We start from the raw sequence: 25,854 nt of genomic DNA, 5'->3' as shown, positions 1-25,854 counted from the left end.
CAGAGTTGCCCATTTCTCCTTTCTGAAAGGTTTTGTACCAGACACTTTGAACAATCTAGCAGCGACAGAAACGCATGCTGCATAAGTTAATGTCAAATTCTCTCTATTATGTCTCGTCTTGTTGAATCAAATGGCTTAACAAAAAAAAAAAAAAAAGGGCTAAAAAATCCAAAGCGGGAGAATAAACAGAATAGCACAAAAATTCAAGAATTGCAGATAAACTTGGATTGTTAGAACTGGTACATGTAGAGGAAGCATTAACTTTCCTAATAACCACTCAGACCCTGATGAGATATTTCAATCTGCTGCAGTCAGAATGAGAAACGCTGCTGCTGTTGCACTTGATGAACAGCTCAAGTAACCGCTGTGGAGCTTTTGTTTGTGTGTGAATGCACGTGTTCCGATGTCTGCCTGCAGAAAACGATGCGTGGGTGTATATATATGAAGGTGAAAGCATTCAAAGGTGTTTTTGCTTTTGCTGCTTGTGAGGAGTAAAGCTCTACAACTAATTTCTCTCATCAACGTCTGTCAAGGAGATTAAGGGAAGCATTACTCAAGTATGCACTCATTTCACCATAAGCATTAAACAACTGACTGAGAGAGATTGAGTACACTGCAGCTTTTAATGCCACTCTTCTTTTTTTTTTTTTTTTTCCCAATTCAAATTCCATATTTGATAAGCGGGTGTGAAAGGATAACCAGTAAAAAGGCACTTCTGAGGGGGCACCAGAACATTTAAGCTAGAGGGAAGCATAATGGGGAAAAATTAAATCACAGAGTATGAGCGAGCGGGCTGCGGTCAGTGTTCCATGGGTGCATCCGCCTCGTCCTCCTCCTCATCGCTACAGGGTTCATAATCGTCATCCAAGACCGGGTCTCCCTCCTCTCCCTCCATCTCCCCACCGAGCTCGCCAAGTAGCTGCTCCACGTGCTCCAACATCGGCTGGTCATCACATCGCAGCTTACTGTACAGCTGGGGAAGAGGCAGAGAAAAAAAGAAAAAGACAAAAAAAAAAAGGGGGATGATGCAAGTGTGTAATGGGCTAGCAGGCAGACTGGAAAAATGGAAATTAGAAATAAAAAGTAGGTTATACAGCAGAAACGCGGGGACTTAACATGAAGTGCTAAATTATACCACGGAGGCAATACAAGGAAATGAGATATGGTGAGTGAAAAGCTCTCGACTGAGGCTCTTCCGTTGTGTCGCTGGAGATAACGGTGCATCACTATGGCATCAGTAAGCAGCAGCTTGGAGTTGAGGGAAGCGAGCCGCCCGGAGGTTTTAAGTCTCTAAGTGCTGGTTAGGCCGCCTGAAATATCCAACGGCAGCTGCATTCTGTCAGCGAGACAGTCACGGCTCGCAAAACGCTGGTAAACAGTTTTTGTCTTTCATTTGGCAAATCAGCAAATTTGATACACCGTTCAGTTGCACAGGAGACAGAAAGACCATTTATCTTCCTCTTTGCTGTTGCAACATGCGTGCGCGCACACACACACACACACACACACACACACACACATATATACGTGGAGAAACGTATCCCGAAGCACGTATGCTGCATACATTTGCGTGCACGCACACACACAATCAGAGCTGTTATCTCGGTGAAATATGCCGTGAAAGAGCAAGATAAAAAAGTCCTGTTCTCAAAGCAGGCAGCAGATTTATCTCCGTAAAATACACTGCTTGTGTGTAATTACTGAACTCAAAGTGGAGCTGGGTGATAAAACTACTGGCTCTAGCGCTAAGGACAGCAAGCATAAACACTGTGTTTCTGTGTGTGCATGTACAGAGTGAGCAGGGCTGATGCAGCCATTCATATTCATGTTTTTCTTTCCAGAAACAAAGTTGGATGGAAAAAGAGGGTGAGTGGGGGAACCAGTTTATATGATCTAGGAATATTATTCTATTTTGTCCATCAAACGCACACACTCTCAGTCGAGCTCGTGGACAATAAGCAGCTGAGTGCCATCATCCTCACTAAAAGTGTAACGAGGCCAAGAGAGTGAAGAAGAGTGTGTGTGACTGCTTTGCCCCAGGACCAGTCTCTAAGCAACAGCAGGTCCTGACAGGAGACACGCAGTCCCATGGGAACTCATTTAGAGTGTAAGAATGTTCAGTGTGCGTGTGCCTGTGCATGTGTGTGAGTGTGTGTGAGTGTATTTAAGTGGATGCTGTCTCTGCAGGTTGGAGCTCCAGGGAGGTGGAGCGTGACACCAGGTCCAGGCACAGGGTCTGATACCGGGGGAGAGCTGACCCTTTCTGCCTCCATCAAGCACCAAACACACACACACGAACACACACACACACACACACACACACACTCACATAGAGGGGGAAAAAAATACACTGATTTTCATTCTGCCAATGTCACTGAGAAATGCCTGGAGATGTTTATCCACCACAAACACTGAATTAAAGTTGGGTTCGTGTTACAATATACTACATACACAGAATAATTGCACATTGCAGCCTCGGATGAGAGGTAGAGGGGTTTTTTTTGTATGAGTTGCATAAGAGAAACTATATAATAAATACAGTGAACATAAAGAATGTTATTTGGAAACCTTTTTCCTTCAAATCAATAGCATGGTGTGTCTGTGAGATAGGACGTGATTATTCACTGTGATGCTCTCAGCTAGCTAAACAAACAGGAGCTATTCTTTACCCATTCGGTGCCGAATGCTGCTGAGATCAGCACCGTCGTCGCAAGAAAGAAAAAAAAAAAAGAACACAAGGCATTTCTCATTTGCAACAGCCTATGTTTTCTCTTCTCACTTTCACGGCCCAGAGAGCTGCCTAGAGAGGGAGGGAGAGTGTGAGAGAGAGTGTGTGTGCGTGCGTGTGTGTGTGTGTGTCTGAGTGCATGTAATCGTATAACTTTTTCATGGTCCACTTTGCTCTACTTTCAAGCACCATGTCACAGCCCACAGCACACTTGACCAGCGCCAGAACAGCTCACAAAACATGCACAACAAAAAATACACTTACACACACAGGGATGCATGGACACATCTGTCCTCGCGGTCTACTCGCTGTGTTTTTTATTTATTTTTTTTCCCGCCATTTTTCAGCATCATATGATGTCAAATTGACTATTTGTGTACCAAATTGTTCTCAGAATTTTCCAAGTTGTTGTTCCAACTTCAGAGGGCATTTATGTTGAAAAAACACTTCAAACACATTCTGGTAATTCTGGAACACCCTTGAAGTAGTATTTCTGACAACAACCTCAACCTCCAAAAAGACCGCTCCTCTGCTGATTAACGGAAAGTGAAAACTGTGGAATGTACTGTTTATTAGCACTTCTGTCTTATTTGTGTCTCATTAAGCCAGTAGTACACATAGTACTTTCCAACTTCTATGTAATGACACGTTGCTATGGTGTCCATATGCACAAAATGCCACCAAATGTGTTGTTATCAACTGGCATTCTAGCATCGCTAACAATGGCAAGTGCAACAAAAGTTTTCCTGGAGGCGCCTATCTTGGTTTTCTGAATTGTTGCACTGGAACACGGGTGTGAAGTCATTACCAGTTCTGGCTTCCAAGGTAAATGGAACTCAGCCTCACAGAGCCACTAGCATGGCTGTAGACCAGGTTTATTCAACAGCATTTCTGGAAGAGCCAGAATGAAAACATCAGAAGTGCCAAGGGGCCAGACATTTACATTCCCTATGTCTGACAAGTAAAGCTTGGAATTTAATGTGTTAAAAACAAATGCAATTCAAAATTTCTCTCCGCCTTGTTAATTAGTTTTGACAAAAAAATAATATTTTGCATACAAAAAAATGCAATGCACCTTTGTAATCACAGAAGTAAGTTGTTACTTTGACTCTCCTGAATCTTCTTCCCTCTTCTTAAACAGCCTATACCAAAACTTTTAATGAAATAAGAGTATGTCTGTGCTTGGCAACAGACGAAACGAATGAATGGGCCAATTAGCCTACTAATAAAATGATCAGAGGGCCAGAATGAGGCTATTTAAGGGCTGCTTCTCTTCATCTTTTTTATACTCAGGTGTTGTTGAAATGATGAAGCATATTCATTTGAAGTCGATACCGTTCCTCATACTGGACACATCTGAAGAATCTCTGTGAGTCACTCTTAGTAAAATTGATGTAAACAGGGTCAAATGTAATTAATGTCAAAATATTTTTGAAAAAAAATCTTTAAAAGAAGAATCCAAATATTGAATGGACATAAGGCAGTAGCAACATAGCCTGATGAATTTGAATTATTACTCCGTTTCTCTACTGCTTGCTAAGCATAGTCTTAAAATCACTGCTCTTCACCATTATATTGTCACCTGGGAACTTGGAAACTTCTGAATGGGGAAACAAATTTGAAACTTTTGAGCTGCAAGTATGAAATGTTGCATAAATCAACATGGCAGCATTCAGAGTGAAGAAGAGGTGGCAAGGAGGACTTTGTGATACAGTACAGTAACAACTGCAATCCGTAGTAACAGAATTGAAAAAGCCCATGGAGTTTAATACAAAGCAGGTGCAGTCTGCAGCCTGCAGTACAGTGAAAACAGTGAAAATAAAATATATATATAGCTTTTATTCATGTGTCTTTGTCTAGAATTACTAGATTTCTTTGTTTCTGTCTATAGTATGCACCAGCATAGATTATCTGTAAGAGTGTGTTTGTCCCAGTATGCTGTGGAGAAAAGTGAAATAATAAGCACTAATATACCCTTTATACCAAAATCGATTATTTTTCCATCATTTTCTACCAGGAACCTTTTTCTCCAACTCATATGCAGAATAAAGACGTGCTGATTATGTGGTAAAAGCATAATCATTCCATCATTGTTCACCTTCTGTTCACATCTATGCTTAACTTCCTTTTTCATTTCACCTCTTCTTTCATTTCAATTCCTAATGCCCTCATTCTCCAGGCTTGTCTCCTGACCATTTTACTCTCCTACACTCCGTCTTTGGCTTCCGTTTGCTGCGGTCTCACCAAATGACCTTCCTGTCAAGGAGATAAATACCTCTTCATAGTTGTACTTGTGTAACGTGCCATTTTGGCAGAATAGTGCCACAATCTTGCCCTCCTCTCAAGCACCCCTCCTGCTCTCCCCATCCTTTGTGTAGACAAGACAATTCACTCCTGCAGTACATCTCTTCATTAGTCAGAGAGCAGTAATTATTAAAAAGCAGTAGGCGGTTTGGGGGCAATGAGGGGGGAGGCCACCCCCCTCTTGTTAGCGAAAATGACCAGAATACCACATGCCATCCTATCCGCAACCGAATTTGAGGAATTATCAAGAATGATTACATTTTGACAGGAATCACAAAGAGAGACAGTAGGAGAAAAAGTGAACACAGAGATTTAAATCAAGAACAGACTCTTATGTACATGGTCAGTCTTCCCACAGGTGGCTCAGATTGTGGCAACCCCCCTTACTAAAAGCCTGCTGGTTAAAGCAGGCCTACTACACCTGTGTAGCTTTCCATGATTCACAGTTTGAAAAAAGTCCTTATTTAACTATGCTGGAGCCTGGCCGATTTGTCTGTTGGCAAATGTTATGGGTGGAAATTGGCCTATCATAGATGTATCGGTATCTGTGTTGTTGATATTGATTGACATGACTTGTGAGCACTACCTTATCCTCTTGCCGGTGCACTCCATGGCATATGACAGCCACATAACTTAGGTGGGAAAAAATGATTTTCTGATGGACGGATGCCTTTAGCTAGTTAGCTCAGTTAGTTATGCAGCTAGCAGCCTGATCAGCTGACTCTGCTTGGAGTGAGAGCCCAGAGAACAGGGGCATTGTGAATGTTTACACAGCTTGGACTGCTGGGAGGAGGAGGTGTTCATTCGAGAGAGTCAGCTGGGACCACTAACTGCATGGCAAACTGAACTAACTAGCCAGAAGCTACTACAGTTAGCAGCAGGTAGAAGTTACTTTTGCCACACCAGAAAACAACAGAAATCATAGAGCGTTCAGGCAGAGCAGTCGGGCGACATCAGATCACATCCTGATCAGAGTCCAGGTCGATGGCTAAGGTTGCTGACAGAGGTCCTGATGGCTTATTTCAAAAGGTACAGTTTCTGAAGACCACACATTGACCTGGTTTATATATCAACATGTTTCCTTCCTCTTAACTTCTTTGTCTCACTCTGTCAAACAAACATACACATTCCTCTTCACTGGCAAGGGTGTGACACTGGCTGAGATTAGACCTTCTTGAGTGTGAACAGGACATGTCGCTGGAGGTCTCAAGAGGGCTGACCGCAAACTACCGCGCACAGACACACACACACATACACACACACACAGAACTTAACGCTTCAGTCCTCCAGTCACATCCTTGGTAAGGAAAGGCATTAAAATTACATGACAAGCACACCTCGGTCCAACTCTACCCCACAATCCCTGCTCATGGGATACCCTTTCAGCCACATCAAATAGTAAAGCTTTTGACCTCCGTTTGCCCTAGCTGCCTTTGTGCACACTCTCAAACACACACACACACATACACACACACACACACACACACACATATAACATTGTCCTCTGTGCATACACTGCAGATCCTTCCTCAATTGCACCCTATCTGGCTGAGACTCAAATTCCATTTCACGTCCGGTTTACTATTGATTTTACCCTCGCCACTATTCACCAGCTACACCCTCTGCACCCACACAACTACACGCACACACAAACACACCCCACATCCAATCTGTTCCCTTCCTCACCTCCCTTTTCATTCTCCCAGTCCTGCTCCTCTCCCATACCTCTTTCTTGTCCTCTCAAGCCATCCATTCTTCCCTATCACTCCTTTTTAGAGCATCTCAGCTGAACGCGGTGGGTGTGCATGTGCGCCAGCGTGCATGTGTGTGTATCGATCACAGAAGTCATGAATAATGAAGACATATCTTAACAAATAATTAGATATGCAACTTGGCACACACAACCATAATTAAGTATGTGCATCCACATAAGGTGCGCCTACACATAGCCACATGCTTTCTCTCACCGTCTCACGCGCACACATTAACACACACACACACACATACACACACACACACTCTTAGCAAAGTCATAAAGTATGCAGAGAAGTGGACTGGCGCCAAAACAAGCCGTTGGGCTTTGAGGCCTCATTTCCATGTTGGAGCCCATTTTAACTAGCAGACTGACTCATCGTTAATAATTAACACTCACAGTGACGCTCAGAAACAAAGCTCTGATATAAACAAGGGAGAATCTCGACTACGGAGTGTAGATCTGTGTGTTTAATGCACACACACTTATGGGCAAAAGTGCCAAGCTGAAGAATTAAGTGCATCAAGAGGGGGGCTGTTTTCTCTCTCTGCATTCCACCTCACCTTTTCAAGGTCTTCATTTACCTTTCGCATTATTCTGCACCTGTTGCTTCGCTCACTCTACAAAGAAACAGCTACGTTGTTTACTTGTCACACTCTGATGCCTCGCCCAGTACTTTCACCTTTTTATTCCCATGCAGTCATTCTCTCCGTACAAAAACAGTACTCATTTCTCTCCGTTTCTCAATTCCTTTCGTTTTTTTCCCCCCAATTGGATTTTATTCCTTTATTAACTCGCCACAAAGCTGGCAGTTAAAACTATGTGCCTATGTTGCCTTTATTTTCCATCCCAGGGGTTCTTCCATTCTCCCTCTTGGCAGCTCAAAGCTCACCACACTCCTGTCTCAGTTGTGGACATCCCCAGTGGAAGCTGGTTAGACAGGCCTGTCACTACACCGCCGGCCAGAGAGACAGACATCAATATATCGCCACTCTGCTGCCCCTCCTCATCCGTAGAAGGACACGACAAGGCAGCGAAGGGAGGAAGGGGGTGGGGGTAGTTGTGTGGGGAGGTGAAAAGGAGAAGAAAGTAAAGAGAGGGAAAAAAAAAAAACGTAGGTGGGGCCTGCCATCCCTCAGTCTGAGCTGTCTGATTTACAAGCCTATTGGATTTTAGACTAACATGAATCATTGCTGCATAGAGGCATAGCTCCCTGACAGAATGAATGAGACACATCACTCCAAGTGTGTGCATGTGGGTGTGTGTGTGTGTGTGTGTGTGTGTGAGAGAGGGGGAATAGGAGAAAGACAGGGGTATATTTAAACCTCTTTGAGATCCTACAAAAAGACATTTCTGTGGCAACAATGGAGCTTAGTTTGGATCCTCTCATGTTCACAGAGCTGCAAGTGTTCTCTGACAAGAACTGGTTCTTATCAGTCCTGTCTATTGTGACAGTGTGCTGCATGTAACTATCTCTACCCATGGTCACTGTGCACAGCAGCATAAGAAATATTCACGTCCTTTACTTAAACATGAACTAAACCGATTCTCAACCAGCTCTGTATCACTACAATGTTGTAATGTGTAATAAAGGATTCTAGTGATGTGTATCAACTGCAGCTGTTGCATCCAGACACAAAGATTATAGTTGGATCATGAGTGAGGGGCGTCTCATCAAACTCCAGTCGAACTGTCTAAACAAGGTGGTGCTGTTAAACTATAAACCAAGGTTATGTTACTACACTGACTATTCCTCACCTGACACGCTTTCAGAAACATATTTTTTTTATACTATTTAGCTGCAATAGAGAAAGATTGTGAACAGTAAGTCATCACCAAATTATTTTTTACTGCGAAGACGGAGCCTGAAAAAAACTCTCATTAAACTGTAAAACAGTAAAGCAGAGCTGACCAAATGTAAACCACAATCCTGTTTAGTGCTTGCTGGCCGTCTTTCTGTTTCTTATATCAAAACTGACTCCAAGCATAAATCAAGTATAGCCCAACCCACAGAACCCCTCAGTGAACCGTTTTCAGTGCAGCTCAGTGGGTTCTGTTTGCCGTGGGTTTTTTAACTTTTAATCAATAGGGACTACTACAGCCCTTCATCTCTGTTTTCTCTGGTCATGTAGCACCAATATCAAAAATATTTGTGTCTTTTTAATGTGTGGGCAGACTTCGTGACCCGATTTACCTTCTTTGCATTGGTCAGGTACGTTCTGGCCGCCTCCTTCAATGCCTTCCACTCCTCCGTCTCCTCCTCGGTCAGCTCTCTTCGCTCTCTTTCTTGCTGCTCTTTCGCCTTCTCCAGCTGGAGGTAGCACACCCAGCCGGAGAGATACCACACCTGGGAGGCACAGAGAAAGGGAGGCGGGTTAGGTGGGGGCGTGAGGCACAGAGATTCAGACGGAGAGAAAATGCTCTTTGTAGCAGTAAGTGAGCTGTGACAGGGGAAACAGATTTGTAACCCTCACGGAGCATGTCTGCATGAAATCCCACGTCTGTCTTTGACAAACAGGTTCCACACATATAACATCGAAACACACACACACACACACACACACACACACAAGCAATCTATCACTCACATAATAACTGTCATCCTGATCCGATCCTGACACACAGTATATTGTCCTCATTTACAAATGCTGCATGACTGTAAATGCACGTGTGCACCTACTGTAGCTCTACATTGAATTAAACACTGTGACTTGACCATCTGTCATTAGCAATTTGTTTTAAATCTTTCCACAGCAAAAGATGTAATTACTTTATTGAAACATATACTGAAACATAATTTAATTAAATGGGAAAAAAATACCCAGAGGCAAATATCTTCTTTGCATTTCAAACAATATCACACTTACAAGTTGCGCTGTGAACAATGCTAGCCTGGCAATTAACTTAAAATAGGGAATATTTTTCAAAATTCTCTCCGTCTTTCTACCTCAGTAGAAATCGGGGAGGAACAGTAGAACCACATCCTTGGGTGCTGTCTCAAAAGGCAGGATTGGTACTAACTATGGCCTGTTCAGAATACAATATTTTAAGCTCCGTAGCTTTGGTAGTGATCAACAGCAAATGTGCAAAGTGTCAGTAGGAGCTCAGCTGAGATGGACGAAATAAGGCTACAACGTCTCTTTTGGTTTAAAAGGTGAGTCATTTTAAGAATTCCGGTGTAAGAATGTTGTTTGTATTTTTATTTGTTATTGAATACAAAGACGAACCTTGTGACATAAAAGCAATTTTGCAGTTTGTCTCTACTGATATAGCAAAAAAGAAAAAAAAAAAAAGAAAAAAAAAAGATTTGAATACCAAAATTGAAAACGAATACCTATCCAACAAACAAATTCTCACAGTCAAATATTTGGGTTCAGCCCTAGTGCTTTCAAGTCAACAAGAGCGTTGACTCTGATTTTCCGGTTCCATACTGGTGGCCTGTGTTTCAGTGATGGTCTAAATTGCTAAATCGTCCTTATAGCTTCAGCTTCACACCGTATCTGCTCTAGAACAAGTAAGATCTAAACCAGCGGCTACCTCCTCAAATATTAACTCTCTGCAATTGTCCATGTTTTGATAACTTTTTAATACAAATGTTCAAAAGAAAACAATAATTTTAGTCATTCAAAAGGTGTGAACATGGTGGTTGTGGAAATGGCACATGTTTAGCAATGGCACCATCACTTGATAATGAGATGTGAATGTCAGCAGAGTATCTGGACATAATAACCACAGAACAACATCTACAAATACTAACAGTTAGTTTGATTACTGCTGCATATTGATGCCTGTGCATGATTTGTTCATTATGCTGCTGCTACTTAATGGACCATGAGAGGGACAACTTGAATATTAACTGCTCGCGTTTTCCAGGTGACAACACAATACCGTGTTAGAGACAAGTGTGAATACTGTGTCTTGATGGCAGGTTATATCATATATAGCATATATTGCAGCTATAATGGCAACAAGAAAAGCAAACACACATTTGAGTCTGTGCAATACTCATTTACACCATCAAGCTTTTGATGTAGGACTTTCTTTAAGCATTGATCAGGTTCAACTGCCACATTTCACAAGGACACTAATAGAACCATAACTATTATTTCAAATACAGACTTTAGATCTATCAATGTAATGTGTAACTGGCTTTTTTTTTCCAAACTCCGGCCTCATTCATACAACATTATGCATGAAGGACTGCATCAGGTTGGGCCAACACAGAATAGCCAGATCATGATCTTGTGTCGCTCCAATGTGTTAGCTGTCTGTCATTTAACTTAGTAGTGTGTGTTTGCTAAAACTATTCAAATTTCACGCGCAACAGTGGCTCAATGTATTCTCAACTATTTGGCAATAATTTAGTCTCTTCTGTTGCAACAGTACCACACTTACCAAGGTTCTGACACCTGACGTGTGAGCACTGCTCAATTCAAGAGAGCACCATGTAGAGTTACGTATTCAGGGCCTCTTAACTGGCTGACAGATCTTAGCTTTGCATCTGAATATGTTAAAAGAAAACAATAATATTTGTATGAATATTTTGAGATAATCCAGTTGCTCAAGAGTTCAAACAGCAAGTGGAGGCATACGTTTAACTACGAGTTATTATGCAGAAAGACAACAAAATCAGCTCGTCCTCCTTCTTTTCCATAATCTCTCATTCTGTCTCCTACATAATCACATACACTGTACTTTGCTTGCTCTTCCACAACACAATCACGTTCAACTCCCAGTGAACTTGGAGGTGTGTATGTGCCTCTCATCTTGGGCCAAAGATCATCCTCCCACTGTTCTTCAAGCACCAAGATATAAATATTAGCTCTATTCATTATTCAGTAAGGGCAGAGGCAGTAGAGGCCTCCACCTCTGCCAAATCAACCATTTAGCTAACAAACACATCAAGGCACGCCACACTGAATTCAGAATTGCCGCTCAGCATGCTGAGTGGGAGGCTACCCCCTGCAGCCATACTTATCAGAACAACAGCAGCACTGGATAAATGTAGTAATGTTGCAGAACCAGCGGTGTGACATTTTTATCACTGAAACAGTTTCTGTGAACGCAGAACCCAGAAAAGAAATCTGTCCCAATGTAAATATGTATATATTCAGGGGAGAAAGAGTGAAATCAGGTGGCTTTAATTCTGAACTTCTCCAAAAATGAGAATGTCGTCTAAAACAGCGAGAACAAGGCTGGAAAAATTCCCTACAGATGGTCCACTGTGAAGAATTTGTGCATGTGGCAAAGATGGCTTGTGCATCTGCACTCAAAAATTAAAACATGAGAAAGTTAGCTAATTAAGAACTTCAGAAAATCCACTGTACCCTTCCACAACCCCAGACGGAAGCACACATTATAAAATAAATGCTGCGTCTGTCAATCAAATCACTGGGACTATTGTCATTTCAAAGTGGAGGCGCATCTTAGTTCCCATATGGTGCCGCTGAAAGAAGAACAAAAGCAACATGAATGAACAGAATACCTTTGAAACAAGATTTGCAAGGAACCAGCTCAGCTGTTTGTGCAGACTTAACATTTTATAAGTAAGGTTCCAACTTTGAGATACGCAAGAGCAAGGAGACGGAGGAGAGAGCTAACAACTTATCTACCGCACTTAAGAGAGGAAATAAGAAAGAGAGGAAGACACAGAACGGGGGAGAGAGGGAGAGTAATGTGTCTGTCATACACTTCTGACATCACTAGTACGACTCTAGCTGCGCAAGCGTGATATGATCCGACAAAACATTTTCTGACCATTACGACTGGTGACTGTATGCATGTGTGATTGGCTGTAGGCACGCTCGAATCAAGTGTCACAGCTGTGCGTCTCTGAAGCGAGTTTAAAAGTTCAGCCCCCCGATGACTGCTCTCAATCTGTCAGCTGAGGGGTGTGTGTGGGAGGCTGAGCCTGAGGGGGAGTAGGGGAGAGAGAGAGAGAAACGCTGCTGTGCTCCTCTATCTGACAGTCAGTGGCACACCTTTACTTCCTCCGCCACTAACAGTAGGGATTTGGAGCAAGCTGACAGCTTATAGTTCCAACTAAAGCACAGAAAATACTGCCATTTACGCCACTCTCTAATAGGCATTCAACTGCTCAGTTGTACTCCGTGTGTGAGCAAGTGATGCAAAGGTGTGGGTGTGTGGGCACTTTGTGCACACGCATAAACAGTGGCTCAGCAGAAGGAGCTGAGTGCTCCTGTTGAGGCTTTGTCTTATTAGTTATGAGAGATGTGAGAAAAAACACAGAACAAATACATTTTTATGATTATTCAGGCTATTTCCTGACAAGTTTTAACTTTTATTTTCAACATTTTAACACAAAAATCTGTATTCTGTAGATTACAGAGTGCAGTAGAGCTCTGCAGCTCAAGGATGAAAATGTATGATTAGTACTCCATGGAAATGCAATCAAAGTTTATATGTGTCTTGCCTACCAGCTTATAACAGTTATTATCGATAGCGGACAGGGAAAAGAACGGAGTTGAGCATTTCACACTTGGTGATCAACTCGCAGTCTCATTTTACCCAAGTATCTGTACTTCTACTTTTGCAACATCTGGGTGATGAGAAATTTACCTACATGTTGGTCTGATCCAGTATGGGCTACTGTATCACAAAAACTAAACTGCCTGCAAGGAGACACATCAATTGACATCATTTACTCCTGAGCATTGGGAAGTATCACATGTAGGCACACATCCCACAGAACGCAGTTTGTTCAAGAATCGTCAGGGCAGACTAGAAGAATAATCAGGCTGAACTGCCATTTTAGAATTTGTGCATTCAGTCTGACACTAGTTCAAGTCAACTAATTTCATGTCAGTTATAATATTTAGTTTTTTTTGCTCTGGCAAACTGTTGAGGCTAGTGGGGTTTTTTCTAAGACAATTGAAGAAATATGCAGATTTTAGGAGTTGTTATTTCTATAAATGACGACTGACAGCAGCATCAACCTCATCCACTCTTTCACCCACACACCATTTTTCTGTTGCCATTTTTCATGGATTATAAACTAATGAAATTCTGATTTCCATCCTATTTTCAGAAGCATAAAACTGCTCTGCATTTTGACACCTGCAAATTACAAAAAATACAAAATGAGAACAGGGAAGAAAGCCGACCAACACATTTTCTCACAAGGCGAAAACAGCTGGGATTTCACTTCACCGCTTACCTGGACGACTTCATCATCCTCCTCCAGAAGATCCTCCAACACATCGACCGCCATCTAATGCAGAGAGCGAGAGAAAAGGAGGGTTAAAATACTTAAGCATGACATGGAATCATCATACCAGACAATTACTTTTTAGGTTTAACAAGTTGATCAGTACACTCTCACACCTCTGACACAGCTTCGACCCAGCCGACTAAGAAACACAACGGGCACGGTGTTGTTCATCTCCCTGACAGCACGATCAATCAGGGTGATCAGAGGGCCTGATATGCGCCCACGAGGCCAGCCTCCCATATACACCACCGTCGATACCAACAAGACAACAGACATGGCCGTCGATAGACACACTCGCCACTGCTTATCGCGCAATCGATAATCACATTAGTTCCTCCGTTCGATAGCCCTTTTAATCCATTTACTGACATTAACAGTCAACATATTCATAGTACCCACTCCACTCCTCAGCACAGTTTTTTCCAGTTGTTGACGACTGGATGTGATTTACTGTGCCGTAAATATACATTTTAAATTACTGAAATCACAGAAGAGTAACTCTTTTGAGGTAAGGCTGGGCAACACATCTATAATGTCTAAGATTTTGGATAGCACTATATCGTGACATGGCACAAGTGTTGTCTTTTCTTGGTTTTAAAGGCTGCATCACTGTAAAATGATGTTATTTTCTGAACTCACCAGACTATTCAACACTTTCTAATGCTTGCCTTTACCCTCTTAGTCATTATACCCACATTACTGACACAGAAATGTCCCTGTTTGCAAGACAAATAAAGGAAGTCTGACTGATGATTATCTATCAAAAAACTTATTCTGTTAATACTTTTTGAAAGTGGCGATATTCACCCCTACAATATTACTCTGAAGCAGTTCTTTAAGAGAGATTACAAAGATTAGAGTTTGACTGATAAATCAGCAAGCCAATACTGGCCGATCACAGATATATCGGTATCTTTATATATGTTATCAATTATTGGCAAAAATGTCAACTATACAGTTTTAAGTAATTTCAGTAATGCTTGGGATGATTCATAATTACCACTTTTCCAAAAATGGTTTTCGACAATAAAGTTTTTTTAATTTACCTGTAAATATCCAGCCATAGTTTGGAGTTTGAGCTCTCAAAGGAGTTAAATGTTACGTGACCTATGCCATAGTGTGTAACTGTCTGGGGTCAGTTTCTTTGGGAAGTTTCTATTATAGAAAACAGACCTTGACTAAAGTAGGCTGTATGTTTGTATTGCTCTGCTTCTCTCCTTGCGGATTTTGAGTGTGTGTGCGTGTGTGTGTGTGTGTCCGTGTGTGTGTGTGTGTCCGTGTGTGTGTTGTGTTGGAGAGAGGCCCCAGGTGATGATATATTGATTTTTGTCAACTTCAGGTTGGAGGCGACTGTTAGCCAATCACCCATGGTGAAGGGCAAGAATAAAAGACATGCACATACCAGTGCACGCACGCACACACACGCACAGCTGCACAATCTACACCCACAGTGAGCACAACAAGCAGCACTTGTTTCTTGTTAAGGCAGTCTTATTAGCTGCAGCGCCTCTCAATTTTTCCCCCCGCTGCTCTTCTTTGCTTTTCTTGAAGACTACGGCTTCCGGTGGCGATAAAGAGGTCAGGTGTTCAAGTAGACTGAGGGAGAGTCAGGTTAATTGAGAGAAACTCGTTAACAGTGTGCAGATGTGCATGCCGGGGAGTCATTTGATTGATTGCCAGACCAATTATCAGCTGAAAACCCATTGTCCTTAATTAATTAATGACTGATTAAAAATACACAAACAAAACCACCTAATTCCAAAAGATGATGAATGGATTCATGCCCGGCCTCTGAATTATCTACTTGACTTTCACTGTATCACACCAATGTGACAGACACACACATGCACACAGACAGTAATTCGAGCCAAGCACTAGATATAAGAGATAGGAGTAAAGAATCTGTCTGGGTATTAAACAACTGATAGAACAGGCAGTTTTGGAGCAACAAAAATAGAACAAGAGATATCTGGGAGCCAGGATAAATGCGCAACGAACCATTATATCGTCTCCAACTGTACTCCTTCCTAACTACACTGGTCAACCCAGGGGCGAGTGATTAAAGATTCAGAGATTCCTAAGCCGCTTCACACTCTAAACAACAACAAGATTAATATTCCCATGAAGATAAGGGGAAGAGAGGGGGTACTACGAAGGAAAAAGTGAGAGAACTGGGAGGAAGTGTGCAAAAAAAGTATCTTAATAAACAATGTAAAACTGGTCCATAGTGCACCGCAAAGACACACACACATACACACACACCAAAGACTCAATGTACACGCTGTCCTCTTTATTTCAGGACCTAAAGAAAAAAAAAAAGCAGTACACTAGGGAGGAACTCATTTATAATGGCCATTGTGTGTGCGTGCAGTTTGTGTGCATGTGGAGTTTGTGTTTGTGTGCATGTGCAGTTTGTGTGTGTGCATGTGCATGTGCATGTGCAGTTTGTGTGTGTGTGTGTGTGTGTGTGTGTGTGTGTGTGTGTGTGTGTGTGTGTGTGTGTGTGTGTGTGTGTGTGTGTGTGTGTGTAATCTTCAGGCAATTTTGTTTAACAGAATCATTTTACCGAAGCGCACAGCAGAGACAGGAGAAAGACAAATCACTTTACAAGCGAGGGCAAGCCGTATCTCTAACACACAGAAAGCCATGCAGACAGACACACACAAACGCACATGCACGCTCAAACACACACACACTCATGCACGCACACACACACACAGGCGCACGTACAAACAGGGACGTCTACACTTCAGTAGATAAATCCTGAGGATGTCAGTGCTAACTGTACTTGCAAGCTGCAACACTGGAAAGTACATGCTGCGCTCCATCCTGAACTAAATTTACGAACAGAAAATGTTCAATGAATAACATGAAAGCAAACAAGAGTGACAACAACAAGTAACTAACCATCAGCCGCTGTGACAACTATGCCAAACAGACACCTTAATGGCTGTCATGGGAGGGTGCCTGTCTGGCTGTCTGTCTGCTACATGGCAAGTGAATTAGTGGTGATGATGGGTGATGATGATGACGATGATGGTGATACATGCGTCTGTGTGTTTGTGTGTGACGGTGAGAAAAACAGGGTTTTCAGAGGGCCGCGCTGTTTTCAGGAAGCACATCTGTTTTTCAGGAAAACATCAGACACAAAAGTCAGTATAAACAAGCAATAAAGAATGAATTTATGACTACAAATAAAAATCATTTCGTTATTAAATACTGTCTTTCATTTTCTCAACTAACTGAGTCATTAGTTAGTTTATAAATTTACAGGAGATATTCTATTTACAATTGCATAACGCAAAGAAAAGCAGCAAGTCCTCGCATTGGATAAGATGGAAATGAAGAACAGTTGATGTCTTTTAGAGCTGCAGATGAGATTATTTCCATTATTCATTATTCAATTAATAATAGTTGTTTGGTCTATAAAACGACAATAAAAAACCCAAATCCCAAGGTGATTTCCTCAAATGTCTTGTTTTGTCCACAACCCAAAGATATTCAGTTTACTATCATAGATGATTAAAGAAATCAAAAAAATATTTACATTTAAGAAGCTAGATTCGGAGAATGTTGACATTTTTCTTTGAAAAAAAAAATGACTTAAACTGATTAATCTCGGTCACACATTTACACATTGATCATTGCAACTCTGGTGTTTTGCTTAACATGTTACTTACGGCAAACAACTAACTGACTTATTGATTAATCAACTGAACAAAAATCATTTTAGCACAGGTATAGTCTATAAAATAGGAGAAAAAAAGCTGCAATCTACCCACAGTGCTCCTGTCATATTGATTTTTTTATACAACCAACACTCCCATTACCCAAAGCAAAATTTGATTGAGACTGACAGAAAAGGCAGCACATTATCCGATATTAGAGCAAATATATAAATATATAAAAACAATGAATCAACTATTAAAGCTGCTGTCCATTAATCTTCCCTCGATCAACCAATTGTTGAATTAACAAGTCGTTTCAGCGCTACAGAAACTGGCTGCTGGACAGTGCTTTCTACACATTTCCATTACAGCGACAGAAATCACAACCACATTTGGCACGGATTCAAGTGTCTCCCTCAAAAACAATCAAAGGGATTTTTCCTTCCAAATTAACTGATCCACGTCTCGCTGAAACAGAAGACTGAGAAGAAGAACAGCAGCCGTGAAACCGATGTTTTCAAGAACTAATTAGCCGACCGTTTTTTTCAATCCAAATCATTTTGACAACAAAGAACATGAGACAATTACTTTGCTTTAATCATCAGTTGATGTCCTCAACCCAAGTATCATAAAATAGCCACTTTCTCAGCCATGGGGGGCTTTTCACATGCATGCAAACCAAAAAAGTGAAAGGTGAGCTCTCATTTAAAAAGGTTTGCAACGTTATGGCACTCTCTCCTACTTTAGGTTTATCATTTCCATTGCAGAAGCTGCCCACTGGCTCTGAATAAATGACCACCTCCATTAATGTCATGAGATGAAGATAATTTGCCTTAATTGAATAAACCGTAAGGAACCTTCTAGGAAAAAAGGAGCAGAGCTGCTATTTCAGGCGAGCAAAGGTCACACGTTTAATGTGTGATGTTCTTGTTTAGACTGGCACCTAATTAAATGATTAGAAACGATGAGACGGCGTCTATCTACCATTAACGGGGGAAATGACCTAATTGCCATTTTTAACTCTACCAAGGAAGTCATGTCCTCACCTCCATTCGTTTCTCGGTTTGTCAGCAGGATTACACAAAAACCCACTGAAACGCTTTCCACAAAACTTGGATGGGGGATGGGTCTCAGCCCAGAATAGACCCAATTAACTTTTAATGCGAATAAAAAGAGAAGGATCGATGATTTTTTTCTTCTCACTTTCTACCACATTGCGAGAGATGGTATTTTTTCAACACTTCATTTACACTCTTAATTTCTCTGGGAATAATGCGCAGAATTTAAGGAAAAATGGCAAATGCACATTTAGATAATGGCTATCTATGAGTGCGATTTGATGTAGATAAACATGATGGAGGTATAAACTTGACTGTGCTTTTCTAGTTTGTGATTCCATCCGTCCTCACTGTGCACCGCAGGGGATTTTTTTTCCCAGTAACTTGTGGGATAATATCATACACTCATGATAATTTAGCCAAAGTGATCACGGCATGACATTGTTATTTTGGCAAATGCCCAGTTTACTCCAATTCAAACTCAAACCACATGATAATGTGAATGTGCAGTGCCCAACTGCACTCATCAGACAAAGAGCTTAATCTCCAACAGTGACAGACAAGTGCTTTTTGGCACATTCTCCGTCCTCCACTACTTTTATAATTTATAACCCTTATAAACCAGAAATAGTTGAATGCTGTATGCAACTTTAGAAAACACAAAAAAATAATATGCTTCTTTGGCAAATATATTAAATGAATTTTCAAAGCCTTGGCTCAGTTTGGCACAAACAAAACATTCAGCAGGGGAAAGAAAAAAAACAGACAAATGGTCTCATTCTGGCACCCTGCTGAGGAGGTAGCCTTCAAACTGATGAGTTTACAGACTGGAAGCACACAACTTTACACAGAGTTTAGAGTTGTGAATAGATTTATAGTCCACAGGGAGAGAATAGCTAGTGAGCACCAAAAATGTGTGTGTGACAGAGGAGTGGAGGAAGGAGAGAGAAGAGAGAGGATGTTCTTATCAAATCCGGCTAAGTCCCAGTCTGGGAGAGACGGACAGAAAATAACTTCTACTCTACTGTCACCGTTAGGCTCAATTTCCGTCAGAAACTTTCACATAGCTCATGGCTAAAAGCAAATCTGACCAAACTTGTGCATGGGTGTGTACATGCGCACACAGCAAAATACTCCCGTTATGATGTATTCTGTAATGTGTGCAGTTTGTGTTTGGGGGTTGATGACACCAACAGGGGGATGAAGACAAATGACATGTCAGAAACTGTGGACCAAGACGTTGTCATTTTACTGATATACCTGACAGCCCATCCCAAAGCCACACATACACACACAAGGATATAACTGCAGCTGGGGGGGGGGGGGGGGGGGGGGCCGGACACTGTTCTCATTTCCTGTCAGTGATAGCCATAAACCACTCAACAAGAGTGACTACAAATTAATCACTGCATCACAACAGAAAATAGCTTAACCGCTGCTGGTGTGGCAGTAATCACAGAAAATTACTTCAAGCGTTAATGACTGTTCGGGGTTTTAGCACCAGTGAAATCACGGTCATTAATACTGGAAATTGATGATTGATTCAGACGTGTGCAGTCTCACAGATATGGCGGCAATTCATCAGACTGGAGCCCACTTCCTTTTATTTCCTTCTTCACTTACCTTCACCCCTGTGCGCCCCCCTTTACCCCTGTCCCTCTCTGTAAATACCACTCTTCAATTATTGACACAGAACTCTGGAGGGGATAAAGACTAGCCATGGCCTTCTCACCTTCAGCGCTATTCACCGGAACGGAAAGTACACATGCACTCAAACACACACACACACGCGAATGGCAGGCAGCTCCCTCGCAATGAAACATACGCACACACAAGGCACGGCACACAACAGTTTACCTCGTATTCCTCGCACTCCAAGAGCAGTTTGGCCGTGGTGATGCGGGACTCGTATGGAGGGACCTCGCTCTGGAGAAAAGGGGGACAGCACCGGCACCGCTACAGTGAGTGTTCGCACAAGCATCTACAAACATATTTCTTCCTTTTGTCTGATAATAACACGATCCAATTTCAAGGTACAAAACATTCTGCGACTACATGGCTGTTAATCATAGCGAAAGTGTCTGCAGGCTGAGCTCAGATCAACCTGCTCCTGGAGATAAGAGTCGTAACAGAGGTGCCACTGGGACTTTTGTCTCAAATCAGCACCCTCTTACGTCACGTTTTCTCCTGATTTGAATGCAAACTCAGGTACCATTTATTTGGCATTACTTAGAACGCATCCTGACTTTGACATTACAACCATCCCTTTCTCTTTGTGAAATTCCCTTTAGTAATTGGCTTACTTATCCTTCATAGACTCTCCTGGTGTTGCTTTGCTCTTTCATAACTGCTCTCTCTTAACATACATACACACAAGCATACAGGTTTGTGAAGTATTTGTTCCATCTTTTATTTTTTTATTATCCCCCCACTTTCATTATCTCTGACTTTTTATCTCTGCTGGTGTCCTTATGTTTGTGCTCACTGCAAAGCACACTGTGACAATCCCGTTAGTTGAAAGTGCTTTATAAATAAACCGGGATCTTATGAGGGCTGGTTGCTGTCAGAGAAATACCAAGCACAGCTCCTACTCACCTGCACGTCGTCCTCTGTGCTAGAGGAGGCTGCACTCTGCTTCTGGGCAGGTAGCCACAATCCAACACTCTTCAACAGGTATTCCTTGCCTTCCTGAAGACAGCAAAACGCATACATGTGTAAATTCACAGACATGCGTATGAGCTAAACACAAACACACAGATAAAGTAAGTGAGTAAATATGCTGGCATTTGTTGAGTTTAAATCATGAGTTTAGATTTCAAAGGTTGGGTTTTGAATTCTTTATAGTATTATCATAACCTGCAAATTAATTTGAGGACAATTTTTGTTTTGTTTTTCATAATTATTATAGGAGTATTCCAGGAGAGGCTGTTGCTGGATGTGGGATGCAGTTAAGTGTGACTGGAGCCAGCCTGACCCCTACAGCTTACAGCTGGTACTACAGATCCACTAAAAGTTAAGAGGATCTTTCTGGGGTTTTTTTTTTTTCAGTTTTAAGATGACAGCGAATAATTTGCTAATTTCTTAAGCTGTGTTTATTCACTCAGGTTGTGCCAACATCTTTCAAATACAGTCTGTATACAGTTGGTCCCTTGAAAACAAAAGGAAGAATGTCATTGTGTCTTTTAAACTAAAAAATGACCAGGCTTGACCTCATTAAATTGTACTGGGTTTTACTGCAATGTTAGTAGCACATTCTGTTCTACAACATAATCACTGGAAAATCTTTTATTCAACTCAAAGTTCCTTTAGTGACTGGAATAATTCAGTGTGTAGAATTTTACCACTTCTACATTTCTTAGGAAAATAAAATGGTGCTAGTTGTAGGTATTCTTAAGCATGCACCACATAAGTTTCTCACAGAAGGTGAAAATAAAGGTTTTGCCTTAAATGTTGTCTGCCCATCACTTTGCAAAGAAGCAATATTTGTAATATGTCTGGGCTATAAAAAATTCAAATGAGTTGAAATAAAGAAAATATTCAGCCATTTTCCAAACTCATTGTCAGAAGCTTCATACCACAAAGTTTGCATGGCTTCTTTTCCAAATTGAGCCCAACACACTGCTCAAATCCCTCTTTTTATCAGATGACTATATGACCTCAATGATCTGTCCAGTAATTAACATTCCTTTCGGCATGACCTGTCGGTGTGTGTGTGTGTGTTAATGTATGTGTCCATCTGCTGATTAATGGCATACAATTCAATTTGCCCAGAATAATTAACTCAGCAGATTCCCGCTTTAATGTGGTGATAATTCATCCTTACTGTGTGTGTGTAGTGTGTGTGTGTGTGTGTGTGTACACTGACCTCGTTTCTCTCTGTGCTGAACAGGTAGCTGGCCATGAGCTGTAGAGCCTCAGGGTTGTCATAGTGATACTGTAATGCTCGCTCAATGAACTCTTTGCACTTGTCTGCAGCTCCCTCTTCCATGCTACATGCAAGCACACACACACACACACACACACACACACACACAAAGAAACACAAAGCTCAACTCATTACCAAAATACTAACACCCCATGAACACGGGGTTATAAGTGTCAAGTGCGTGACTACATGTGCTCCAGTACCAGAGGTCTGCAAGGTAAATCTCGGCGATGGAGCAGTACGCTATGCAAACATCCTTCGCTGTGGGGAGCTGAGGGTCCTTATCTGGTGAGGCAGCAGCTCCAGCCTGAGCCTGCTTAAAAAGCAGAGAGGGCAGATGTCCTGAAAGGTGCTATAAACCATGTGAAGATGGCATCCAGACTGTTTTTATTAACAATAAAGCAGGGCTGCACAATTAATCAAAATCACAGTCACAATATGGCAAAAACATAAGTGCAAAAAACAATTGGCAGACAAGGTACAATGAGACAAAGCAGCGTTATCATTATACTGTAGTTCTGTAGTTCTGTAATGCTGCAGATTTGCCGTTGTGTAAAAAAGACTTGTTCTTCAGATGTAAGAAAACATGACCCCAACAAATATCACATCATTTTGATTTGTATAATTTCCACTAATAAAGAATCACATTGAAATCACAATTTCTGACTAAATAATTGTAATATGTTTTCCGGACCATATCTTATTATGCATTTTACATTTCCCAAAGAAACTGCATCTGATTTAGCCTTTTTCACAGCAGAGTTTTGATGAAAATAATAAAATCAATGATGGCTAAAATTCCATTTAGCATCTTTAGTTTGAGAGTCCTGGTATTGTACATGCTGGCTCATTCTTACACTGCCATGGCTTACTGGGACTCCTCACTAGACTGGCGTCACTGCTAAGGTTATTAGTCACACCTGCTTTTTCAACAACAACAAATAAAAATGTCTGCTGTGAAAAATGCCTATGAAGATTTAAATTACAGAATATCTCATGCCTATTCCTTGGTACATATAACATTTACTCAAAAAATGAGGAGGCTGTTGAGTAAATATTTGGTTCTAGTTCTTCTAAATACTGTACACAAGTTATTTAACTTGAAAATAATAATGTAGGTTAGACAACTACTGAATTCAATCAGAGAAATATTGTTACAATGGAACCCATTATATGTTCTCATTTGCCATGCTTTTTTCCTGCAAGTTAAATCTTAGTCTAATTTCACACTTTATTAAACATAACATCACAATGATGTGCTCTGTGAGCTAAAAAACTACAGACAACCCTGTAACAATTCCTGTCCGATGCCATATTTAATGCAAGGAAACTTTTATGCTGATGTTCTAGAAAAAAAAGGAAACACTGTCATTCAAACACTAGCTGACTGCATTAAGAGATACTTTGGAGTGGCTCAGATTAGTCCTCAAGGACAGGCTTAAAGAATCTGAAGAAATCTGGCAGCGGATGGCAGAGTTGGCTTGTGCAGATTAAAAGACTTAAACAGCATTATACTTCTTTTTTAAAGAAGTATTCTATTCTATTAGATTGTTATACCTGACAATCAAGATTGGGCTTCAGGATAGGTTTGCATTCTTAGCATAAAATATGGGTTGTGACAGGCATGTAAAGAGGTGCTCTCTAACAACCCGTCCTTTATATGTGATTAGTTACATTGGTATGAACTAAAAGAATAGTGATAATTTGTGTACGATTAAGGGGACACTGCAAGAATGTCCACTACTATTGATTAAATAGATAGATAGATAGATAGATAGATAGATAGATAGATAGATAGATAGATAGATAGATAGATAGATAGATAGATAAACCAACAGCCCCCTCTGGTGAAGATGCAGAAGATTACACCTTCATTAAATGCTAGGCACAATCTAATTTCTCCAAGTTGATGTAAAATATATAACTATCTAAACCATAAACTGAATGTGTGTGTGTGTGTGTGTGTGTGTGTGTGTGTGTGTGTGTGTGTGTGTGAGAGAGAGAGAGAGAGAGCGAGAGTGCACTTACTGTGGTCTGTGCTTGTTTGTCCAGTGCAGAAAGCACGACTTGTATTCCTTTCATGTAGTAGTCCACAGCCTCCTGACCTGTGTGGATTTGTCCCAGGTACATGTATTTACTGTGGCCCTCATCTGGGCTCAGCTCGACTGCACGCAGAAAAGCTTAGAGAGAACTGGTCAAGGAGGAAACAACCATTAAACAGCATGGAAATATGAATATGTTTAAATGAAGTAAACTGAATTACTGAATAATACAAAACAATAGGGGGGCTGCATAAAGGATATTTCCTTGGCTTTCTGTGTGTTTCCTAGTTCAGAGCAGATGTGTCCAAGCATGTCCAGAGCTTGCAGGTTGTCAGACTCCACATCCAGAGCTCGCTGGCAGAAAAGACCAGCCATCTCAAAGTCAAATGTGTCCATGCATTCCTCTGTCTGTGTAGCACAAGATCACGTGGTACAACAAACATACAGTAAATGATCAAGATTAAAACATTTATATAATATTTTCACATGCATGACATTTCTGGATCGTGACCTTTGTTATGGATAAATCTGGTCAATGTTACCTTTTCTAGAAGTTGTTGCACAGAGTACTTCTCAGCTGTCTTCTTCTTGGCTTTCTCGTGCATTCTTACTTTCATTCTTTGCTGGGGTGTCAATCCAACAATACCCGATTCTTATGTGATCAGATGAATGGAGAGTCATGATTATCTTCCACTCCCCAGTTGAAAGCAACGTGAAACAGCGTTAATTTTGACTAACTGTTGAGAGGCTGACGTTACACACTGTAAATAACTAGCAAAATGTGGAGCCACTGGAGAAACTTACCTCTGTTTGGGCGGTTGTCTTTCTTCTTCGGCTTGCTTTTCTTTTTGCCCTTTGCCTGTCCTCCCATAGTGCTGAAATATACGTTTTATAACTCCAATTTCTGTCTTCAAAACAGACTTTTCCCAAAGTGTGAATGTTTCACACGCGTGGAGACAAGTGTAGTTGAGCTGACAAGGATGTATTGCGCATGCTCAAAACAATGACTGGGTGGATGCTACGGAAAGTGGTAGTGGACAAAACATCAACGGTTCTAAAATAACCTTTTCTTTGCAATAAAACACCGGAAATGTTACATTTAAACGGTCCGTCTTCATGAGCTGTTTGGTTTTAAATGTATGCTT

The 25,854-nt window shown here is 41.2% G+C and overlaps 1 protein-coding gene across 2 annotated transcripts; it reads right to left on the bottom strand.

The window, feature by feature from the left end:
* Positions 1–124: 124 nt before the first annotated feature.
* Positions 125–25,734, bottom strand: si:dkey-12j5.1 (probable assembly chaperone of rpl4). 2 transcript variants are annotated; one of them, XM_037073466.1, is made up of 11 exons: positions 25,514–25,734; positions 25,252–25,361; positions 24,971–25,117; positions 24,696–24,848; positions 22,871–22,983; positions 22,608–22,731; positions 21,338–21,430; positions 20,600–20,668; positions 13,963–14,016; positions 8,980–9,132; positions 125–973 (listed from the first exon to the last, which is right to left on the bottom strand). In XM_037073466.1, exons 1-11 carry the CDS (start codon positions 25,578–25,580, stop codon positions 800–802), a joined length of 1,257 nt encoding a protein of 418 aa, XP_036929361.1. In that variant the 5' UTR covers positions 25,581–25,734; the 3' UTR covers positions 125–799. The 2 variants fall into 2 exon arrangements, with proteins under 2 accessions (XP_036929361.1, XP_036929362.1); XM_037073467.1 differs by having other exon boundaries at positions 22,871–22,980.
* Between the last annotated feature and the right edge of the window lie 120 nt (positions 25,735–25,854).

The sequence above is a fragment of the Acanthopagrus latus genome, chromosome 17 (assembly GCF_904848185.1).
Source record: "Acanthopagrus latus isolate v.2019 chromosome 17, fAcaLat1.1, whole genome shotgun sequence".
Taxonomy (NCBI): Eukaryota; Metazoa; Chordata; class Actinopteri; order Spariformes; family Sparidae; genus Acanthopagrus; species Acanthopagrus latus.
The sequence above is the reverse complement of the archived record's forward strand: the minus strand, read 5'-3'. Positions and strand labels throughout refer to the sequence as shown.

Excerpts from the sequence above, each read along its gene's own strand:
- si:dkey-12j5.1 (XM_037073466.1), bottom strand. The coding sequence starts at position 25,580 with ATGGGAGGACAGGCAAAGGGCAAAAAGAAAAGCAAGCCGAAGAAGAAA. Across the intron at positions 20,669-21,337 it reads GCACAGAGGACGACGTGCAG|AGCGAGGTCCCTCCATACGA; the intron begins GTGAGTAGGAGC and ends CCTTTTCTCCAG. Across the intron at positions 974-8,979 it reads ACCTGACCAATGCAAAGAAG|CTGTACAGTAAGCTGCGATG; the intron begins GTAAATCGGGTC and ends CCTCTTCCCCAG.